Source organism: Miniopterus schreibersii (genome assembly GCF_964146895.1).
Source record: "Miniopterus schreibersii genome assembly, chromosome: 1".
NCBI classification, from domain to species: domain Eukaryota; kingdom Metazoa; phylum Chordata; class Mammalia; order Chiroptera; family Miniopteridae; genus Miniopterus; species Miniopterus schreibersii.
The window spans coordinates 61,273,614-61,295,202 of NC_138101.1; the positions used below are offsets into that span (position 1 = coordinate 61,273,614).

The following is a 21,589-nucleotide window of genomic DNA, read 5'->3' on the forward strand; positions in this document are numbered from 1 at the left end:
AACTTTTCAGTATTTGAAACTAAATCATTCAATTCTTGAAGATGGTGGCCAACAGGACCTGACAGATGCTGAGAGTGTGAGTGGATGAGTGTGTGTGTGGGGTGAGTGTGGGGGGCATCTGTCAGTGCAGGAATTCCTTGGAGGTGTGGGAGCTGGGGAGCTCATTGCAGAGGAGTTGCAGCTGCTGCAGAGCTGTTCAGCCGGGCGCTTCTCTCAGATTGAGAGGGGAGAGCCGGCCATTTTTGAGGATCCCCAGGGTCTGCCTTGGGAGGAGGCTGTGGGGAGCAACCCGACCCAGCACCCAGAGGCCACTGACTGGCACACTGCCTCCCTGATGTGGCTCCCACAGATGGCCTACTGCTTCCTTGAGTGGTTGCACCTCCCTGATCTGGTGCACAGACCTGGTGGACACAGCTTTCCCTGCCAGAGGCACAACTTGAGGGGGTCTCACTGCTGGCCGGCCTGCCTGCCTATTTGCCTGTCTCTATGACAGGGTGGCATGGCTGGTCTGCCTGTGTGCCTGCCGCCATGATGGGGTGGCCCAGCTGACCTGCCTGCTTCCCGGCCAGCAGCGCCTCCTTGATGGGGTGCTTACAGTCAGAGAGCCAGCCTGCCTGCCTGCCTCTTTAACAGGGACACAGGGTTCTCTGCCTACCTCCTTGACAAGGGTGCACAGCCAACCTGACTGTCTGCCTCCTGGCCAGTGGTGCCTTCCTGACCTGGCACACAGGCCTGCCTGCCTGGCCTGCCTCCTTAATGAGGTACACCCTGCCTGCCTGCCTGCCTGCTGTGCCTCCTTGATGTGGTGTGAGGCATGCCTGCCTGTCTACCTGGCCTACAGCCTTGATGTACTGCACCTGGACCTGCCATCATGACACAACACCTACTAAACACATAGACCTGCCATCAGGACCTGACTGATGGGGCCCTGGGACTACTAGAAACAAGCCCTGATCACCCCCTTCAGCCTTGACCTGGTACCCTGGGACAGAGCACACAACAAAATGGAGAGACAAAGAAACAACACTCAAATGAAAGAGAAGAAATCGCCAGAAAAAGAACTAGATAAAATAGAGGCAAGCAATCTATCAGATATAGAGTTGAAAATAATGGTTAGAAGGATGCTCAAGCAACTTAATGAGAACTTCAAAAGCCTTCATAAGAATCAATAGGAAATAAAGAATGATATAGCTGAAATAAAGAATACACTAGAAGGAATCAATAGTAGATTAGAAGCTGAAGACAGAATCAGCAAATTAGAGGACAGGGTAGAAGAAAACACCCAATCAGAGCAGCAATTAGAAAAAAGCAAAAAAAAAAAAGCAGGAATACAGTTTAAAGGAACTTTGGGACAATATGAAACATAACAATATTCAAACCATAGGGGTGCCAGAAGAAGAAGAATCCAAGCAAGGATTAGAGAATTTGTTTGAAGTAATAACGACAGAAAACTTCTCTAACCTGGTGAAGGAAAAAGTCACTCAAGTTCAAGAATCACAGAGAGTCTCAATAAAAATGAGCCCCAAAAGACCCACATCTAGACACAACATAATTAAAATGGCAAACATTAAAGATAAAGAAAGAATCTTAAAAGCAGCAAGAGAGAGACAGAAAGTTACCTACAAGGGAGCACTCATTAGACTGACAACTGATTTCTCAACAGAATCATTTAAGGCCAGAAGGGAGTGGCATGAAGTATTCAAAGGAATGAAAAATAAGACACTGAACCCAAGGATACTCTATCCAGCAAGGCTATCATTCAAAATCAAAGGTGAAATAAAGAGCTTTGCAGACAAAAAAGGCTAAAGGTGTTCATTACTTCCAAACCAGCTCTGCAAGAAATGCTAAAGGGGCTGGTGTGAGAAGAAGAAGAAATGTAAAGAGAGGAACACAGACATAAAGAAAGAATGGCAATAAATAAGTACCTATCAATAATAACCTTAAATGTAAGAAGCTTAAATGCTCCAATCAAAAGGCATAGGGTAGCTGAATGGATAAGAAAACATGACCCATATATATGTTGCCTACAAGAGACCAACCTCAGAACAAAGGACTCACACAGGATAAAAGTGAAGGGATGGAAAAAAATTTCTATGCAAATGGAAATGAAAAAAAAAGCAAGGGTAGCAATACTCATATATGACAAAAATAGACTTCAAAATGAAGACCATAATGAGAGACAATAATGCTCACTAAGTAATACCAAAGGGATAGATCCAACAAGAGGATGTAACACTAATAAACATGTATGCACCCAATATAGAAGCACCCAAATATATAAAAAAACTTCTGGAGGACTTTAAGGGAGACATTAACAGCAATACAATCATAGTAGGAGACTTTCACACCCCACTGACATCACAGGATAGATCTTCTAGACAAAAATTCAACAAGAAAGAGTGATCCTAAATGACACACTAGATCAAATGGAATTAACTGACATTTACAGAGCATTCCACCCCAAAGATATAGAGTATACATTCTTCTCAAGTGCACATGGGACATTCTCAAAGATAAACCACATGCTAGGACACAAAGCAAGTCTCTACAATTTAAAGAAGATTGAAATCATATCAAGCATCTTCTCAGATCACAATGGCATGAAATTAGAAATCAACTACAATAAAAACATTCAAACACATGGAGGCTAAATAACATATTATTAAAGAATGAATGAGTTACCAAAGAGATCAAGGAAGAAATCAAAAACTTCCTGGAAACAAATGAAAATGAACACACAATGACCCAAAATCTATGGGACACAAATGAAAACAGTTCTCACAGGGAAATTCATAGCACTACAGGCCTACCTGAAAAAAGAAGAAAAATATCTAACAAATTATCTAACCCTACAACTTAAAGACTTAGAAAGAGAACAAGAAAAGCCCAAAGTAAGTAGGAGGAAGGAAATAGTAAAGATCAGAGTGCAAATAAATGACATAGAGAGGAAAAACACCAGAAAAAAAAATACCACAATACAAAAGTTCAATGAAACCAAGAGGTGGTTCTTTGAAAAGATAAATAAGATTGATGCACCTTTAGCCATACTTACCAAAAAACAAAGAGAGAGGACCCAAATAAATAAAATCAGAAATGTAAGAGTCGATATAATAACTGACTCAACAGAAATACAAAGGATTGTTAGAAAATACTATGAGCAACTATATGCTAACAAACTAGACAACCTAGGTAAAATGGATAAATTCCTAGAAACATACAATCTTCCAAAGCTGAATCAGGAAGAATTAGGAAACCTGAATAAGCTAATAACGAAGGAAATTGGGACCAGGTGGATTTATAGACAAGTTTTATCAAACATTCAATGAAGAAGTAACACCTATTCTCCTTAAACTAGTCCAGAAAATTCAAGAGGAGAAAAAATTCCCAAGCTCTTTTTATGAGGCCAGCATCATCCTAATCCCAAAGATAAAACACTACAAATAAAATTGTAGGCTAATATCCTCGATGAACATAGATGCTAAAATCCTCAACAAAGTATTAGCAAACCAGATCCAGCAATACATTAAAAAGATCATATACCACGACCAAGTGGGATTTATCCCAGGGATGCAAGGCTGATATAATATTAGCAAGTCAATAAATGTGATGCATCATATAAACAAAATGAAGGACAAAAAATCATATGGTCATATCAATAGATGCAGAAAAAACATTTAACAAAATCCAGCACCCAATTCTGATAAAAACTCTCAGCAAAGTGGGAATAGAGGGGCCATACCTCAACATAATAAAGGCCATATATGACAGACCTACAGTGAACATCATATTCAATGGTCAACAACTAAAACCATTTCCCTTAAAAATAGGAACAAAACACGGTTGTCCACTTTCACCACTATTATTCAACATAGTACTGGAAGTCCTTGCCACAGTGGTCAGAGAGGAAGAAAACATAAAAGGTATCCAAATTGGCAAGGAGGAAGTAAAACCATCATTATTCTCAGATGACATGATATTATACATAGAAAACCCTAAAGACTCCACCAAAGTACTACTAGATTTGATAAATGAATTCAACGAGGTAGCTGGATACAAAATTAACATCTGAAAATTGATGACATTTTCATACACAAAGAATGAACTCTCAGAAAGAGAAACTAAAAAAAATAATACCATTTACCATTGCAACTAAAAAAATAAGATACCTAGGAATAAACTTAACCAAGGATGTAAAAGACCTGTACTCAGAAAACTACGGGACACTGAAAAAAGAAATAGAGGAAGATATAAACAAGTGGAAGAATATACCATGTTCATGGACTGGAAGAATTAATATTAAAATGTCCATACTACACAAAGCAATCTATAAATTCAATGCAATTCCTATTAAAATACCAACAGCATATTTCACAGAGTTAGAACAAATATTCCAAAAATTTATATGGAACCAAAAAAGACACCGAATAGCTACAGCTATCCTGAGAAAGAAGAACAGGGTTGGAGGGATCACTTTACTGGATATCAAAATATACTACAAAACCATTGTAATCAAAACAGTCTGGTATTGGTTCAACAACAGACATATAGATCAATGGAACAGAACAGAGACCCCAAAAATCAACCCAAGCCATTATGGACAATCAATAAGGAGGCAAAGGAGGCAAGAGCACACAACGGAGTAAATACAGTCTCTTCAATAAATGGTGTTGGGAAAATTGGACATGTATGTGCAAAAAAAAAAAAGAAAATGGATCACCAACTGACACCATACACAAGAAAACATAAATTCAAAATGGATAAAAGACTTAAATGTAAGTTGGAAAACCCATAAAAATCCTGGAAGAAAACATAAGCAGTAAAGTCACAGACATCTCATGTAGTGGAATTTTCACCAATATATCTCTTAGGGCAAGAGAAAAAAAAGAAAAAATAAACAAATGGATCTACATCAAACTAAAAATCTGCACAGCAAAAGAAAACAGCCTCAAAATACAAGGGAGCCCCATGGTATGGGCAAAGGATTTGAACAGATACGTCTCCAAAGGGGACATACAGATGGCCAAGAAACATATGAAAACACGCTTAACATCACTAATCATCAGAGAGATGCAAATTTAAATGAGGTATCACTTCACACCTGAAAGAATGGCTACCATCAACAAGTCAAGAAATTACATGTACTGGCTGGTGAGGGTATGGAGAAAGGGGAACCCTGGTACACTGCTGGTGGGAATGCAGACTGGTGTAGCTGCTATTGAAAACAGTATGGAGGTTCCTCAAAAAATTAAAAATGGAGCTGCCTTTTGACCCAGTAATCCCACTTCTAGGAATATATCCTAAGAATCCTGAAAAACTAATCAGAAAGAATATGTACACCCTTATGTTCATAGCAGCACAATTTACAACAGCCAAGATCTAGAAACAGCTCAAGTGCCCATCAGTAGATGAGTGGATAAAAAAGCTGTGGGACATTTACACCATGAAATACTACGCAGCTGTAAAGAAAAAGGATCTTTTACCCTTTGGGACAGTGTGGATGGACTTGGAGAATATTATGCTAAGTGAAATAAGTCAGGCAGAGAAAGGCAAACATCACATGATCTCACTTATATGTGGAATCTAAAGAACTTAATAAACTGATGAACAAAATAGATTCAGTGACATAGAAGCATGGATCAGACTGACAAATCTCAGAGGGAAGGTGGAGGGGGTGGGTGAGTGGGAAGAGATTAACCAAAGAATTTATATGCATATACGCACAACCCATGGACACAGACAATGGTGTGGTGAAGGCCTGAGGAGGGAAACGGGTGGGGGGCGGAAGGGGTTAATGGGGAAAACAGGGGACAGCTGTAATATTTTGAACAATAAAGATAAATTTAAAAAAATAATAAAATAAATCATTCACTTCTTCTTAACTCACTTTCTTCATGTGGCTCCAGTGAAGCACATTCTATTTCTTTTTCTCCTATCTTATGGCTTATTCTTCTTGGTATCCTGTCTCGTTCCTCCTCTTCTCTCTAGCTCACAGTTTTGGAGGCCCTAAAACATAGCCCTTGTTCCTCATCTCTAACTACACTATTTTTTTGGTGATCAAACTCAGTTTCAAGGTTTAAATACAACATCAAAGCTAATAATCCCCAATTTTATATTTCCAGCTCAGACCTCTTTCTTAAACTCTGTCTCCATAAATCCAGATGCCTTCTCAGGAAATAATAAAAATCTATAACTCAACATATCTAAACCTGGGCTTCTTCTTCATCTGCATCCTTCCCATCTTAGTTGATAGCAATCATCCCTTTCAATTGCTCAGGCCAAAAACCTCAGAACTATTTTGACTCATCTCTTTCCATCCTATACCACATACAGTCATCAAGAATATCTATGGGATGAATCTTCAAAATATACCCGGAATTTGGAGATTTCATGCCACCTACCCTGATACTACCTCAATCTAAGTGACCATGACCTGGCTTCTGGAAAATTTGCAAAAGGTATCCTTGCTTCACCAGACAGTCTCTCCTCAGATCTCACATTTATACTTATAAAACATGAGTCAGATCATATCATGACTCTGTTCAAACCCCCAAAGTTTCCCCATCCCACTTACAGAAAAAGCCAGTCTTTGCAATAGCCCACCAAACCCTGGGTCATATGCCCAGCCAGTCCCCTGCGTCCCTTCCCCCTCTGCCCAGGTACTTGGTGTAGTTTCTTAAACATTCCAGGCATCTCCTCAAATTCTATCTCTGCTTGTATGCTCTTCCCCCATCTATTGGGTGGCTCAATTATTGTCTTTACTCAGATCTTTTCAGGGAGGTTTACCTGACCACTTTTTTCAATATGCAAACTACATCCCTCCAGAACTAAACCTAAACTGCTCTATACGTTCTCTTTCTCACAGCCCCTATCACCTACCACCTTACTATATGAATTGATTAGTATATTTATTGATTATAGTTTTTCTCCCCTACCAAAATATAAAACGCCTGATGGCAAGAATCTTTATCTTTCTTACTGTTGTTTCCAAATGCTAGAAGAGTGTCCAGAAGTTGGGTCCACAAGTCTTTGCCGAATGCCTAAACTTTGTAGAAGCAAAGTTTACTGTTGAAGACTCAGTATATTAATGAGATTACCTTTTTAATCTTAATATTAGATCTGCTACATATTTATCATTAGTTTTTTGATTCATTCTGCAATAACAGAAAAAAATGGACACCTACTCGGGCCCAGGAGTAGATGCTGAAGGGAATACAGCAGAGAACAAGAGATTAAGGACCTCTAGCAGGCAAGGTGAGAAGCGCAGCCCAGAAGTGATAGATGTGAAGAGATAAAGGGTAAGACAAAACAGGAGGTCAGGGACCAAAATAGGAGAGACTATGTTATTGTTTATTGACTCTTATTTAGAAACTAAGCCTTACGAAGAAGGCTTTGAGGAACTTAAGCAATGACATATACCATAAAATGAATAAAATAGAAATAGGAAGTAGAACAAATGCCAATGGAAGGAACAAGCAGGCTCCTTAATAAGAGTTAATGTAGTTGCTGGCATTGCCAGAGCATTGACTCTGAGCATCTTGACATTCAGGGAAAGGAAGCATGGTTTACTCTAGGCTTTTGTTATCATAGAGGAAAATGGTTTATTATAAAAGTGGCACATAAGTGTTTACAGGCAATAAATGCTATAAGCTTAGTTGGTACCAGGCTGCGTTTGGGGAGAGAAATATGCTGATATGACCCCTGAAATATGCTGATATGACATATCAGAAATATGCTGATATGAAGTCGCTTCTAGCTTTAAGATTCTTGTGAAGGTTCTTTTCAATACAGATTTTGTCATAGCTAGAATGTATTTTCACCCATAAGGGCATACTCTGTTTACTTAACGGGTAAAATAACAAAGAGAAAGTTTTCTGCCTTCACATGATGAAAACTGATTTCTTCTCTCATCAGACTTTACCTTTATGACACAGTTGTATCCTTAAAGCAATGCAAGAAAAAGTTTTATCTCAAATTTTTTTTACTTTGCTCTGGGCCATCAATGTGACTAACTTGAGGTAATAATGTCCTCTGACCCAGGAAAAACTGTGAAAGGAGATTTATTTACCTGAGATAAGTCTGTAGAAATATATACTGAGGAAGGAGGCTGTATTTTTCTTTTGTGATTTGAATATGGCTAGTTATTAATTTACAGAAAATTATGTACAATATACAAAGAATGAATGAGGTACCATGCTAATTACTTCCATAGGTGCTAATTCACCTTATTCTTAAGCATTTTAATCCTGTGCTTTAAGGAAGAGAGATACTGTGGCTCAGAAAGATAAAGTAATACATCTGACAATAGTGGAAGAACTAAGCCATAAGCCAAGTATGACTCAAAACTCTTTTTGTTTCCTTTCTATTACCCCATGTAACCAACACAGTTGAATTGAATTATCTTACTTGTTAGTGGCATCATTCTCAATGATCAATTACATTTTTTTTTCTCAGCATTCTGAAAAGTTTAGAATGTTCTCACCCCTCCTCCAACATACACCCATGATCTTAACTCAGATTCACACTTTGTACAGTATGATCTGAAAACACTGAGAAGCTTTTCAATATGTAACTGTGCCTATGCCACATGTTTTCTGAGAATGTGAATGTAAATGATCCAAAATATGGACATGAAAATATTTTAAAAGATTTTGTTTCCAAGCCCTAGACACTGTGAGGCAGACATTATTCTAAGTGTTTTACAAATATTAACTCATTCAGTTATTGTATATTTAATATTTGCATTGTACAAAGTGGAAACTGAAATCTAGAGAGATTAACTCATTTGCCCAAGGTCACACAGCAGGTAGATAGCAGAGCCAGGATTTGAATGCAAGCTCTAGTGTCTGTATAGTTAACCACAGCTCAATGCTACCTAAGCTGCTGCATTTCAGTAGGAATGAGTTATAGGTACACGTCTCTTATTTTTGTTACCTGAAATATAATCTATTTCAATTTAGGCTTCTGTCAGGAATGTATTCTTTCCTTCAAGACAAATTGAATACCTCCTTCCTTCAACAGACCAAACTGGACCATGCAGATACATACAAAGAAACAGGATTATTCTTAACATATTGAAACAAAACACACTATAGAGCTCAGTGGAGGCGCACACACACATAATAATACCATTGAAAATGTTGGTTTATGAAGTGAGTGCTGGGCAGCTAATGAGCTGACAGACTGAGTTCTTATGGCCTTTCAGTGTGGACTAGAGAGGCACAAGAACAGTGCAGAGCATTTCTTAGAGACTCAGCAGATCTCTGAACCAGAGGAGAAACCACTTAGCCATGCCCAGATTTATACAATTTCCTAAGTGGAAGTTTATGGCATACTCTCCATACCACATAAATATTGATATATTTCTCATTCCATAAGTGAGTTCTTTTATTCTCAACTAATCTTTCAAACATCATAAAATTTCCAAGTTAAAAAAACACACCTCTAAGTATTGCTTTGGTATATATAAATATATTTTTAGCTTGAGTAGATCCTAACTGAACAATAGTGTCAAGAATCTGTCATTCAGAGTTAGAATTCTCAGATAAGTAATTCTGCATAGAATGATTCATGCTTCATGTTATATGAATTCCAGGAAATAAGCAACCCGTCCCCAGGCATTCCACAGGGTACTGAGCATAGAGAACATGACAGGACAACGTGTTCTCCTTTTCAAAGGCCACTTGTCAAGTTTGGTGGTACTTACATCTATTCCGGCTTCTGGTTTTCCATCAAAGTTAATATCTACAATGCAATCAAGCTTCTAAAATATAGCTAAGGAAAGTGAAGAAAATAGGTACAACAAGATCCTTCACAAGTTGTGCTGGTCATTATGGGAATATTGTTGTAATGATTAATTTTGTCAACTTGGTTTAGCCTTGGGATGACCAGATATTTGGTCAAGCATTATTCTGGGTGTGTCTGTGAGTGTGCTTTTGGATGAGGTTAACATTTGAATCAGTGACTGAGTAGAGCAGATTGCCCTCCTGTGTAGGTTGCTCTCATCTAATTGGTTGAAACCCATTCAAGAATAAAAAGTCTGACCCTCCCTTGTGTAAGAAGGAACTCTTCCTGCCTGACTGCCTTGAGCTGGGACATCAATCTTTCCCTACCTTGGACTCAAACTGAAATACTGGCTCTTCTTTATTTTCAAGCCCACTGGCTTTCTGACTAGTACCATTGCCTCCCCTGGTTCTCAGGCTTTTGGACTCAAACTGGAATGACACCATCAACTTTCCTTGGTCTCCAGGCCTCCAGCTCACTGGCTGCAGATCTCAGAACTTCTGAGCCTCTATACTGCATGAGTCAATTCCTTATAATAAATTTCTGTATCCATCTGTATTATCTATCATCAATCTATCTATCATCTATCATCTATCTATCTATCTATCATCTATCTATCTATCTATCTATCATCTATCTATCTATCTATCTATCTATCTATCTATCTATCTATCTATCATCTATCTATCATCTATCTATCTATCTATCATCTATCTATCTATCTATCTATCTATCTATCTATCTATCTATCTATCATCTATCTATCTATCATCTATCTATCATCTATCATCTATCTATCTATCATCTATCATCTATCTATCTATCATCTATCTATCTATCTATCTATCTATCTATCTATCTATCTATCTATCTATCTATCTATCATCTATCTATCTATCTATCTATCTATCTATCTATCTATCATCTATCATCTATCTATCATCTATCTATCATCTATCTATCTATCATCTATCTATCTATCTATCTATCTATCTATCTATCTATCTATCTATCTATCATCTATCTATCATCTATCTATCTATCTATCTATCTATCTATCTATCTATCTATCTATCTATCATCTATCTATCTATCATCTATCATCTATCTATCTATCATCTATCTATCATCATCATCTATCTATTATCTATCTATCTATCTATCTATCTATCTATCTATCTATCATCTATCTATCTATCATCTATCATCTATCTATCATCTATCATCTATCTATCTATCTACCTATCTATCATCTATCTATCTATCATCTATCATCTATCTATCTACCTATCTATCATCTATCATCATCTATCTATCATCTATCTACCTCTATCATCTATCATCTATCATCTATCTATCTATCTATCTGTCTGTCTGTCTGTCTCTATCTATCTATCTATCTATCTATCTATCTATCTATCTATCTATCTATCATCTATCTATCTATCTATCTATCTATCTATCTATCATCTATCTATCTATCTATCATCTATCATCTATCTATCATCTATCTATCATCTATTTATTATCTATCTATCTATCTATCTATCTATCTATCTATCTATCATCTATCTATCTATCTATCTATCATCTATCTATCTATCTATCTATCTATCTATCATCTATCTATCTATCATCTATCATCTATCTATCATCTATCATCTATCTATCTATCTACCTATCTATCATCTATCTATCATCATCTATCTATCATCTATCATCTATCTATCTACCTATCTATCATCTATCATCATCTATCTATCATCTATCTACCTCTATCATCTATCATCTATCATCTATCTATCTATCTATCTATCTATCTATCTATCTATCTATCTGTCTGTCTGTCTGTCTGTCTGTCTCTATCTATCTATCTATCTATCTATCTATCTATCTATCTATCTATCATCTATCTAATCTATCTATCATCTATCATCTATCTATAATCTATCTATCTATCATCATCATCTATCTATTATCTATCTATCATCTATCATCTATCTATCTATCTATCTATCATCTATCTATCTATCTATCATCTATCTATCATCTATCATCTATCTATCTATCTATCTATATCTATCTATCTATCTATCATCTATCTATCTATCATCTATCTATCATCTATCTATCTATCTATCATCTATCTATCTATCTATCTATCTATCTATCTATCTATCTATCTATCTATCATCTATCTATCTATCTATCTATCTATCTATCTATCTATCTATCATCTATCATCTATCTATCTATCATCATCTATCTATCTATCATCTACCTATCTACCTACCTATCCTATTTGCTCTGTTTCTTTGGAGAACCCTGACTAATATAGTTGTATTTTCCAGAAAATTAAGGGGAAATGGTTTATTCCTTTCCCAATACACTGAGGAATGTATATTCATTTTTCTTCAGAGCTGAAGTCTCTTATCAAAAAAATAAAGAGGTTTATTTACAAGAAGAAGTCTGTGGAAAAATGATAGCGCTAAAGAAAAGTGAATTGCATCATTGCTTAAACTTGTAATGGCCACATGACGTCTGCATATATCTCTAGGAAATAAACAGCCTTTCATCACTTTTCAGTGGGTCTTTCAATCTCCTCATGAGCTCTGAACTCAGAGTTAGAAAAATGAATAAGCAGAATAATCTGGTGGCTAGAAGGTCACCTCTTTCATAAACCCTTTCCTCATCTACCTTAAACTGCTTTCCCCATATCCGATGTATAACACAACCACAGCTAAAAGGAAAAAGATCTTTCCCTCCACCAATCTTAACATAAGGTCATGTGAAACTTGTCTATCATGTTATACCTCCAGGGCGACTAGAGTTGTAGAGTTTTGTATGATGCGGACCAGTCTTCCTTGAGCTCGCTTACTGGCAGGCTACAAAGTATCGAATGCCTCAGCTAGTGGTGGTTACTATTACTCCACAGTTAGTGGCATATACTATTCTGTATATTTAGCAGGGTATCATACAAAGTTTGAAGTCTTACCAGATCTGATACAGTGGGCAGTTGGGGTGTAACTTTCCCACATGTTTTAGACATTAAGCATGATTTCCTCATGCTTAGCATTGTTAACTCTAGCTGTCTACTGCATACAACTGAATGGAATGAATAGATATGTCTTTAGACCTGTATCAACCATTTCTGTATAACTATGACTACCTTTCTTTTATCTTTATTGTATAACATTAAACATCATATCTATGTGCAATTTCTTATAATTCACACTTTATGTACAGTTGCCTTACTTATTTTGAATTCCCAAAAAAAGATCCTATATAAAACAATCATCAATTTCTAGACCGTTACTAATAGTTTTTGAAGTGGGTGGTAAAAACATCATTTTTCAAGAAAATTCAAGCTGGATGCATAATATGAAAAAAAATCAAATGTGATAAACATGTATGATCTAGTCAAACACATGCATATTAGCTCATATTAATTATTAAAAAAGAAGCAGTATTAATAATTCTGTGGACTGGAATTCTACTTCTACCTAAAAAAAAAAATATTAATTATTTTAATATCTCTATCCTTGATCATATGGGTGAATGCATCAGAAATTTGATATTTGAACATCTTGGATACATATGTATAACTGAAAGTTTTAAATAAACAAACACAATTACAGTCATTAACATTGGTATAAACGAATACCCTGTTAATAAATGTTATTATTATTTTTTAGTGAATCTTGACGCAGTCTTTAGCCACAACACATATTTGAAACTTGAGACAGACTTTCTTTATGGGTTATAAAATCAGTCTCATTTCTTTTTAGTCCACTATTCAAACCATTGGCTCATTTTATTATCTGTTTTAGGAGAACTAGTTTCCATAGATCAAAATTAAAATATTCTAAATGGGCTTTTCATTATATTTAAAAATAAATGATAGCTAAATGGCATTTTGTAAATACAACTTTTCTAAACACAATACAGGATGCCTCAATCCTTCCTGAAAAGAAGCTGAGGATTTTGGCAGCTTCCCAGTTCCTCATCTGTAGCTGCTCCAAGATAACCAATCCGTGAAGCAGATGGGAAGAATTTCCCCAGAACATGCACAGTCCCTGCCAACGAAAAGCTGCCCTCTTTGCCTGGATGCATTGTTTTCATGTTTTGTTTTGCTATGTTGTTTCCAGTGCTCTTTTGAGTGCATTTCCAGACTATGTAGATGGAAATGAGAATGCAAGTATGGTGGTGAGATAAAAAAAAAATACAGAGAATTAATAATATAAAACTAACCTCTTCATTCATGAAATATATTATGTAGAAGGTAAATAATTAAAAGTTAAACGCATAACCATTTCAGTTTTGAATTCCTCAAACGTAAAAAGTAGAAGGTGGACTATGATGATTATTTAGGACATCAGCTGTGAAAATGTTATTAGATTCACTCAAAATGTTCATAGCTTTATTTTTCCAATTTTTAAAAAAGTTACAAGATCTTCTGTGTTTATTTCACATATTTCTCATTTTATAAATACCAGAGGGGACCAGGATTGAGAACCTAAGAGGTTTGTCAAAGTACAAGGTAAGATGTAAGAAGATAAAATAATTTTGATTTCAAAATAACAGAAAGATTCAACGTTACCATCTTCCCCTGCCCAATGTTCTTTTTTCATTCCCATTGTTCCATCATCTGAAATTCATTCAGTTTAAAACTAAGGATAGCAAAACATGAGCACTTCCTGGAGTGACAACATTTTAGGCTGCTGATTGTGGTTTATAACATCATCTCTTTGGATACCAGGACCAGGATTTGTTAGGAAATACAGAGAACAGCTCACAGATTCCCTATACTTCTGGGAAAGGGCATGCCAACCATAGAAACAGACCAGGAAAAGCAGATTCTTCAGAGGACAATCCGACAGGCTTCCTGCATTTACCAGGGCTGCTTCCACTCACTAAAGCCACAGACCATTCAGGCACATTCTTGTACGGTTCCCTGGTCTGCATTTATTTTGAAACGCAAGCTCTCCTAAACATTTTAGTTGCTATGTAATGTTTTTCCTGTATCATTTCACCTTGTGCTCAAACCGGTTGATCTACTTTTTCTTATTTTTGAGATTTTACACATGAACATCCTCAGAGGATAAAAACATTTACTTACCTGATATTTTTGTGGCATTGACTGAACTCTGATTCTCAGCTTTAAAGGAAAGAAAAGAAAATCACTAAAATTAAATGCTGAACATCACAGGTACTCTCATAATTATTTCAGATGGCAAATGAATATAGAACTTAGCTCATCTGTGATTCACTTTCCCTTAAATTAGAAAATCATGAGGCTTCATGATTAAAAGCTACTTTAGAGCAGGGGTCAGCCAACTTTTACTTAAAGGCCAAATAGTAAATATTTTAGGCTCTGCAGGCCATTAACAACTACTCAGCTTTACTGTTGTAGTGTGAATGTAGCCACACATCATACCCGAAGTATAGGTATGTCTGTGTTCCAGTGAAACACTACTTAGAAAAACAGGTGAGGGCTGGATTTGGCCTGTAGGCCACAATTTGCTGAATTCTGCTTTAGACCGTCTGGTACAACCTCACATCTTGAATATGTCAAGATGACACAGACAACTACAGGTCCTTTGGGAGGTGCTGTATGTTTGGTGCTGCTATGTGACGTATGCCCAGTAAGACCTGATCCATCTCCTCACCTGGGGAAGATTCAGGAAGGTTCAGACAGATACTTTTGAAATTTAGGCGATTCCTTTAAAGTAAATACAATGGAGAAGAGCTTTCTACAAGTCCAATTACTTGCGAGAATGACAATAAAATTCACTTCAACAACTTTAAGTATATTCACCATGAACAATATTTACCATGTGGAAAATATAGAAAATATTTTTGAAACAAATAGAAGCCCAATAATAAATGTTTAAAGTACTCATTAGCCTTCTTTGTACCTTTATTTGGCTGGTATCCGCCTTTTTGGTTCAATGCATAGCCCATTTGCCCCCCAGTCGCACAAGACAAAAAGTAGTGGTCTTTCTTGATTTTCTTCTTTCTCTCACCTCCCTAAGCTCTAGCTTCAAAATATATTCCAAATATGTCCCACCACTTAATTGGTTACTATTTATCTGGAACCCATATCTCTTGTGTTGGTAACTGCAATAACAGACACCTAGAAATATATTTTTAAATTTAAACTGGGCTGCTTCAATAGCTCCCTACTATTACTAGGCTGGCAGGTCGTAAGAGGATGTGGCCCCTGCCTTGTTCCTCAGTTGATCTCCAACCAGTCATACCCTTGCTTAGATCAAAGTCATGGGGCTCTTCCCGCCTCAGGCTTGTCTGCTTGCCCTTCTCTGTACCTCAATGTTACTCTCTCAGGCTGACATCAGCTTCTTTCTATTTTTTCATGATTCTGCTCAAATATCACCACATCACACTCAAAGAAGTCTCCTCCAGCCATCTTATCTAAAATTGTCTCATTTCCCTTCATACTAGTCCACCACACTGTTTCATTTGCTCAACAGTACTTTCTTTACTACAGTGACATTTACTTTATGAATTTTTTAAATTTATTTTTTTAATCCTCACCTGAGGATATTTTTTCCATTGCTTTTTAGAGAGAGTAGAAAGGGGAGAAAGAGAGAGAGGAAGGGGAGAGAGAGAGAGAAAGAGAGAGAGAGAAACATCGATGTGAGAGAGACACATCAGTTGGTAGCCTGCCACAGCTGGAGCTGGGGATCAAACCTCCAATGAAGGTGCGTGCCCTTGGCCAGAACTGAACCCTAGACCCTTCAGTCTGAGACTCAGTGCTCTAACCACTGAGCCAAACAGCTAGGGCACATTTACTTTATTTAAAAAATATTTTGTTGTCAGGATATAATCGCCATGAGGATAGTGATTTCTTTTTTTCATTTTTTAAAATTAAAGTGTACTTGATATGTAATATTATATTAATTTTCTGTGTAGTGCAACATAGTGACTTGGCATTTACATACATTACTATGTGATCACCACAATATGTCTAGTAACATCTGTCACCATACAAAGTTATTACAATATTATTGACAATAGTATTACAATATCATATTCCCTATGCTGTACACTACATCCTGTGACTTATTTGTTTTATAGTTGAGAGTTTGTATCCCTTCACCTTTTCCACCCATCTCCCCACCCAATCCCCTTCTGGGAACCATAACTTTGTTCTCTGTTTCTATGAGTCTGTTTCTGTTTGGTTTTGTTTGTTCTTTTCTATTTATTTTTTTATTTTTTTATTTTTTTATATATTCCCCATGTAAGTGAAATTATACCATATTTGTCTTTTTCTGTCTGACTTATTTTACTTAGCATAATACCCTCCAGGTCCATCCAAGATTACATGTTTTACTCAGAGCCACAATTCTAGTGCCCACTACCAGGACATAGCAAAATAGAGCTCTGATAAAAAAACATATGGAATGAACAATTGAGAATAGAAAATAACAGTAATAATAATAATAATGATGATGATGATGAATAAGACTAATTATACCCACCTAAATTTAATTTTAAGCAAAAATTAATGTTTCATTTAAAATAGCTAGTTGATAATCATAGCTACCATTTTTAATGCAACTTGTATGATCAATACCATATATTATTTGTTGATGTCTACAAGAGAGACTCTCCTTTTGCACATCTGCAAACACTTTCTGAGAGAAGTAAAACTACTTTCTCAAGGGGGTACAATGGTTAAAATTCAGATCTGTTGGTTATAATGTCTACCCTCTTATACTAAAATAGACAGCTTTTTCTTCCACTAAACAGTTATGAAAGGAAAAGTTATGTAATCAAGTCCTACTTTTGATAACTAGTTAAAATGCTTTTGAATATGGCTTAATTCTGTAGAAGATGCAGTTAAAATATTTATCAGCTGCTAGAGGGTGAGAAAACAAAGAAAACCAAAACCCTTTGTTTCTCTTGCTATTAATATCAGGTCATAACCTTTCTTGCTGATAGACTTCATTGAGAATGAAAAATGTTTAAACTTGAATCAGACAAAAACTTCTGACTATCCTTTAGTTGTGTTTTCTTTTCAGCCTTCAAAATAGTATAATAATTTTAGAAGGACTTAGATATAAATGAAAAATAACTATGTTTTAAGGTATAGTAGAATTTAAAAAATTCATATACCAATTCAGACTTAGGACTTATATTGAGTCCTAAGGTGTCCAGACTTTTATATATGAATGAATATATTGTTATTCTGAGGACAAAATTCTGCAAACCTTAAATATTCAGTCAATATTGAAATAGCTTTGGGAGGGGATGTTAGGAGTGGTGGTGGAGGGACTGAGCAAAAAAGAGAAAAAAGATAGAGAACTCATGGACATGGACAACAGTGTGGTAACTGCAGGGGTGGAGGGGGATGGATGGAGGTGCTAGAGTGCACAGAGGGGATAAAAGGTGATGGGAAAAATTAAATTAAATTTTTAAAAATTGAAATAGTATATACTTTTTTTCTGAAACCAAGGAGAATTATTCTGAAGATAATACAGTTTTATCACATGGCATACCACTTTCAAATCTGAACTCAGTTCTGTGGATAAAAAAGCTTAATAGAGGTGAATGCTATAAATATGGCTAAAGTTATGGGAATTAATGAAAAGTGATGATAATTGCAATTATTTTTGGTTTTTATTTATAATGATCAGAATACACGTGTGTTTTGAGAAAGGGCCAAGATCTGACCTACAGAGGAAGTGAGTAAAGACAAATAGCAAGTGAGTGTAGTGCATCCTTTTACTCTATTCTCAAATTTAGATGTTTAATAAAGACCAACATCTTAGGGTGGTTGCCAAATTAAAACCTGTTTGTTGAGTTTGATTTTCTAATATGAAACTGAAGTCTTATGAAATGCAAATGAACTTCTAAACTGCTAAACTTTAATCCACATTAATCCAAAGCTAAACTTTAACTCAAATAATTAGCTTTTAAAACAGAAAGCTTAAACAACAATACAACAAATAACTTTGCTGAATATTCTTATCTTACAAAGGATATTGTGTTTCCAGCTGTATATAGTTATACACAGAACATCATTAATAGGTCCAGGAGAAAAAACACATACAGTTATTCCCAAATAGAATTCTTGACCGATTTGCTTAAAAATAATTTGCTATAAACAATTCCAACTTTCCTTATCATTCTCCTATGCATGGTACTGACTGAGTCATGGCATGTAAAATTATTTCTCCTTTGGCTGAACCATGACTTGTGACTAAGACTTTGTTATCTTGAGGATTCCTCTTGTATCTGTCCACAAGAAATGATACAAACTAAGTAGCCTATAAGAAACATCATGATTCAGCTTCTAAATAAGTGGCAATCATGCCATTCACAAAAGAAATAATGAGCCTGGAAGATCAGATAAATTAATGTTTTCCAAAGGATAAGGTGCGTAGATAGCACTGTATGAGAGATTCTATAAGGTGATACTGGAAAGCGGCATTAAATAACATTGAAACACTCAATTATAAAGTTATTTCTTTTTAGCTTTCTTTCAGTTTATTTGATTATTTCAATGAGGAAGTTTCAAAATTTCAGTTTAATGCAAATATGTCATTAAAACCTATCATGGGTTTACTTTGATTTTTTTGGTTGTCTGTTTTCAGGAGAATGTGAGAACACAGTCTCCCATGACCACAAATGATACAGTTGAGTTTCCCACATTTGGGGAAATTGCAAGGGTCAGCATATCCAGAGTGCAGAGTGGATATAAGCCTGGCCCTGAAAAACCACCTTATGATCCTGGTATCTCCTCTGCCAGGTAAATATTTGATTTATTTTTGTAAACAAGGACAAGCAAGCTTCAAACTTAGAGCTGTTGGCAAGCAACAAAAGCTAGCTAGAATTTTATTTTATTTTGCTTACATCATAATGATTTGATAGCTCCTGCTTATGCCAAGTGAAACTGGTTTTTCATTTATGATAGTTTCGTTTTCAAACAAATTTAAGAATAAAAAGTGCATCGCTTTCAAGAAAGTACTAAATAAATAGTAGTGCAGATAGTACACATATATGGCAACACTCATTAAGTTGTGGGAAATACTGAGGTAAAATCTTGGAGGGCCTTGATGAAAGTGTGGAATTTTAATAAGTTGGAAGAAGGACAAGGGAAAGAATAAATAAGGACCATACAAGTGTGGAAGGAAGGGAACACACCCACACACACAAAATTTATTGCATTTATTTGCTATACACTGTTTTAAGCTTTATATGTTTTTATGTCTTTTAATCTTCACAAGAATCTGATAAGGGAATAACATTATTATAAGCTATTTTATGGATGGAAAGCTGAGGCACAGAGAGCTTAAGTAAACAAATGGTTGTGCTATTATTTGACCCCAAGCAATCTGACTTCAGAATCATTATTTATAACCAATAAGCTAAGTTCCTCTTGGCAAGATTAGAATGTGCAATTTTTATTTTAAGAAGGGTGTGTTGCCTTGAAAATCACAGGCTTGTGTGTAGGTTATTCTCATGTTCATCCAGGAATATATCTAACATGTCTACAATTATCTCTGCTTTTTGTACAAAAATAAATTCCATATTAAACTAGGATAAATTATGCAAAAGGAAACCTATGGTAAACTACTTATTATATATAAATGCAATTAACCCCTGCTTAATAATCTATTGATTACTTATACGTGTTATTCATTTCTACTTAAAAGCAGCCAGATTTTCCCCTTCGAATTTCACATCTGTAATATTGTATATGCTGTGGGAGCAGGAGCTCTGGCTTGGAAGAATCTTTTGCAGAATTTCTGTCCAAGAACTTGCCTTGGTAGAGTTACGTATTGGCATTTTGTCTATCTCAATTTGCCTTCTACCTAAATTCTTATTCCACAATTTTTCTTAGGCCAAGTCTGAACTCACCAAAGGAAGATATAGCAATAGTCTCTTCTTCCCTGCCAATCTTTTAGAGTGTGCACCATGCCTGCTTTCAAATCTGGTTATCAAAACTGGAATGACTCATTTTCCAGCAAGAAAAGCATCTATTTTGCTTCCTTCCTTTTCTCTTCCTTTTCCTTTTCTCTTCTTTCCTCAGAAATCATCAGGATGTGCACAGGAAACGAAAAAAGAAGAGTCAGAGAGGATGCCACATTTTCAGGTTACTAGTAGAAAAGGAGAACTCGGGAAGAAAAGATTTGGAGTTTTATGACAGAATTTTACACCCAGTCCTTCCACAGTTTAGGTGTTGGAGGGTGGGGACTCCTGTGATTGATATTTCCACTGAATACCCCTCAATGCCCAGCAAGGTAGCAGCTCTGCATATGGATAATGATAAATGCATTGATGACAAAACCTAGGCGTAGTAAGGCTAAATTCAGGACATGGTCTGGAGTGGGTTAAATGGTAACACCCTTTCCCTCCATGAAAAGATATGTGCACCTGAAACTTGTGAATGTCACCTTCTTGGAAAAAGAGTCTTTGCAGATATAATTAAGGATCTTGAGAGGTGACTCTTCCAGATTAGGCTGGGCCCTAAATCCAATGGCACATATCATTATGAGAAAACACACAGACAGAAGAGGCGGCACAGAGGAGAAGGCTGTGTGAGGATGAAAGCAGAGATTAAAGCAATGCATCTACAAACGAAGGAACACAGAGAAATGCTGGCCAGAAGTTATGAGGCATGATGCCACACAGATCTCCTCCAAAGAATCCTTAGTGAATAAAGTAATTTATTAATTAATTTGAAGGGCCCCCATTTTTTTTTTATAACATCAGAGCACTGAGTGAATGAAGATTTCAACCTTAAAAATTCTAGGAATGTGTATTCTACAGGCAGAATAAA

The 21,589-nt window shown here is 36.1% G+C and overlaps 1 protein-coding gene across 4 annotated transcripts in view; it reads right to left on the reverse strand.

The window, feature by feature from the left end:
• EMCN (endomucin) overlaps nt 1–21,589 on the reverse strand; it is a 102,670-nt gene that overhangs the window by 22,321 nt on the left and 58,760 nt on the right. For 2 of the 4 annotated variants that reach the window (XM_081120898.1, XM_081120899.1), the window contains exon 5: nt 14,900–14,938. The exons of the other annotated variants lie outside the window; for them this stretch is intronic. In XM_081120898.1, the coding sequence (XP_080977024.1) occupies nt 14,900–14,938 (39 nt within the window). The remainder of the gene's footprint in view (nt 1–14,899; nt 14,939–21,589) is intronic. 4 annotated transcript variants of the gene reach the window in all.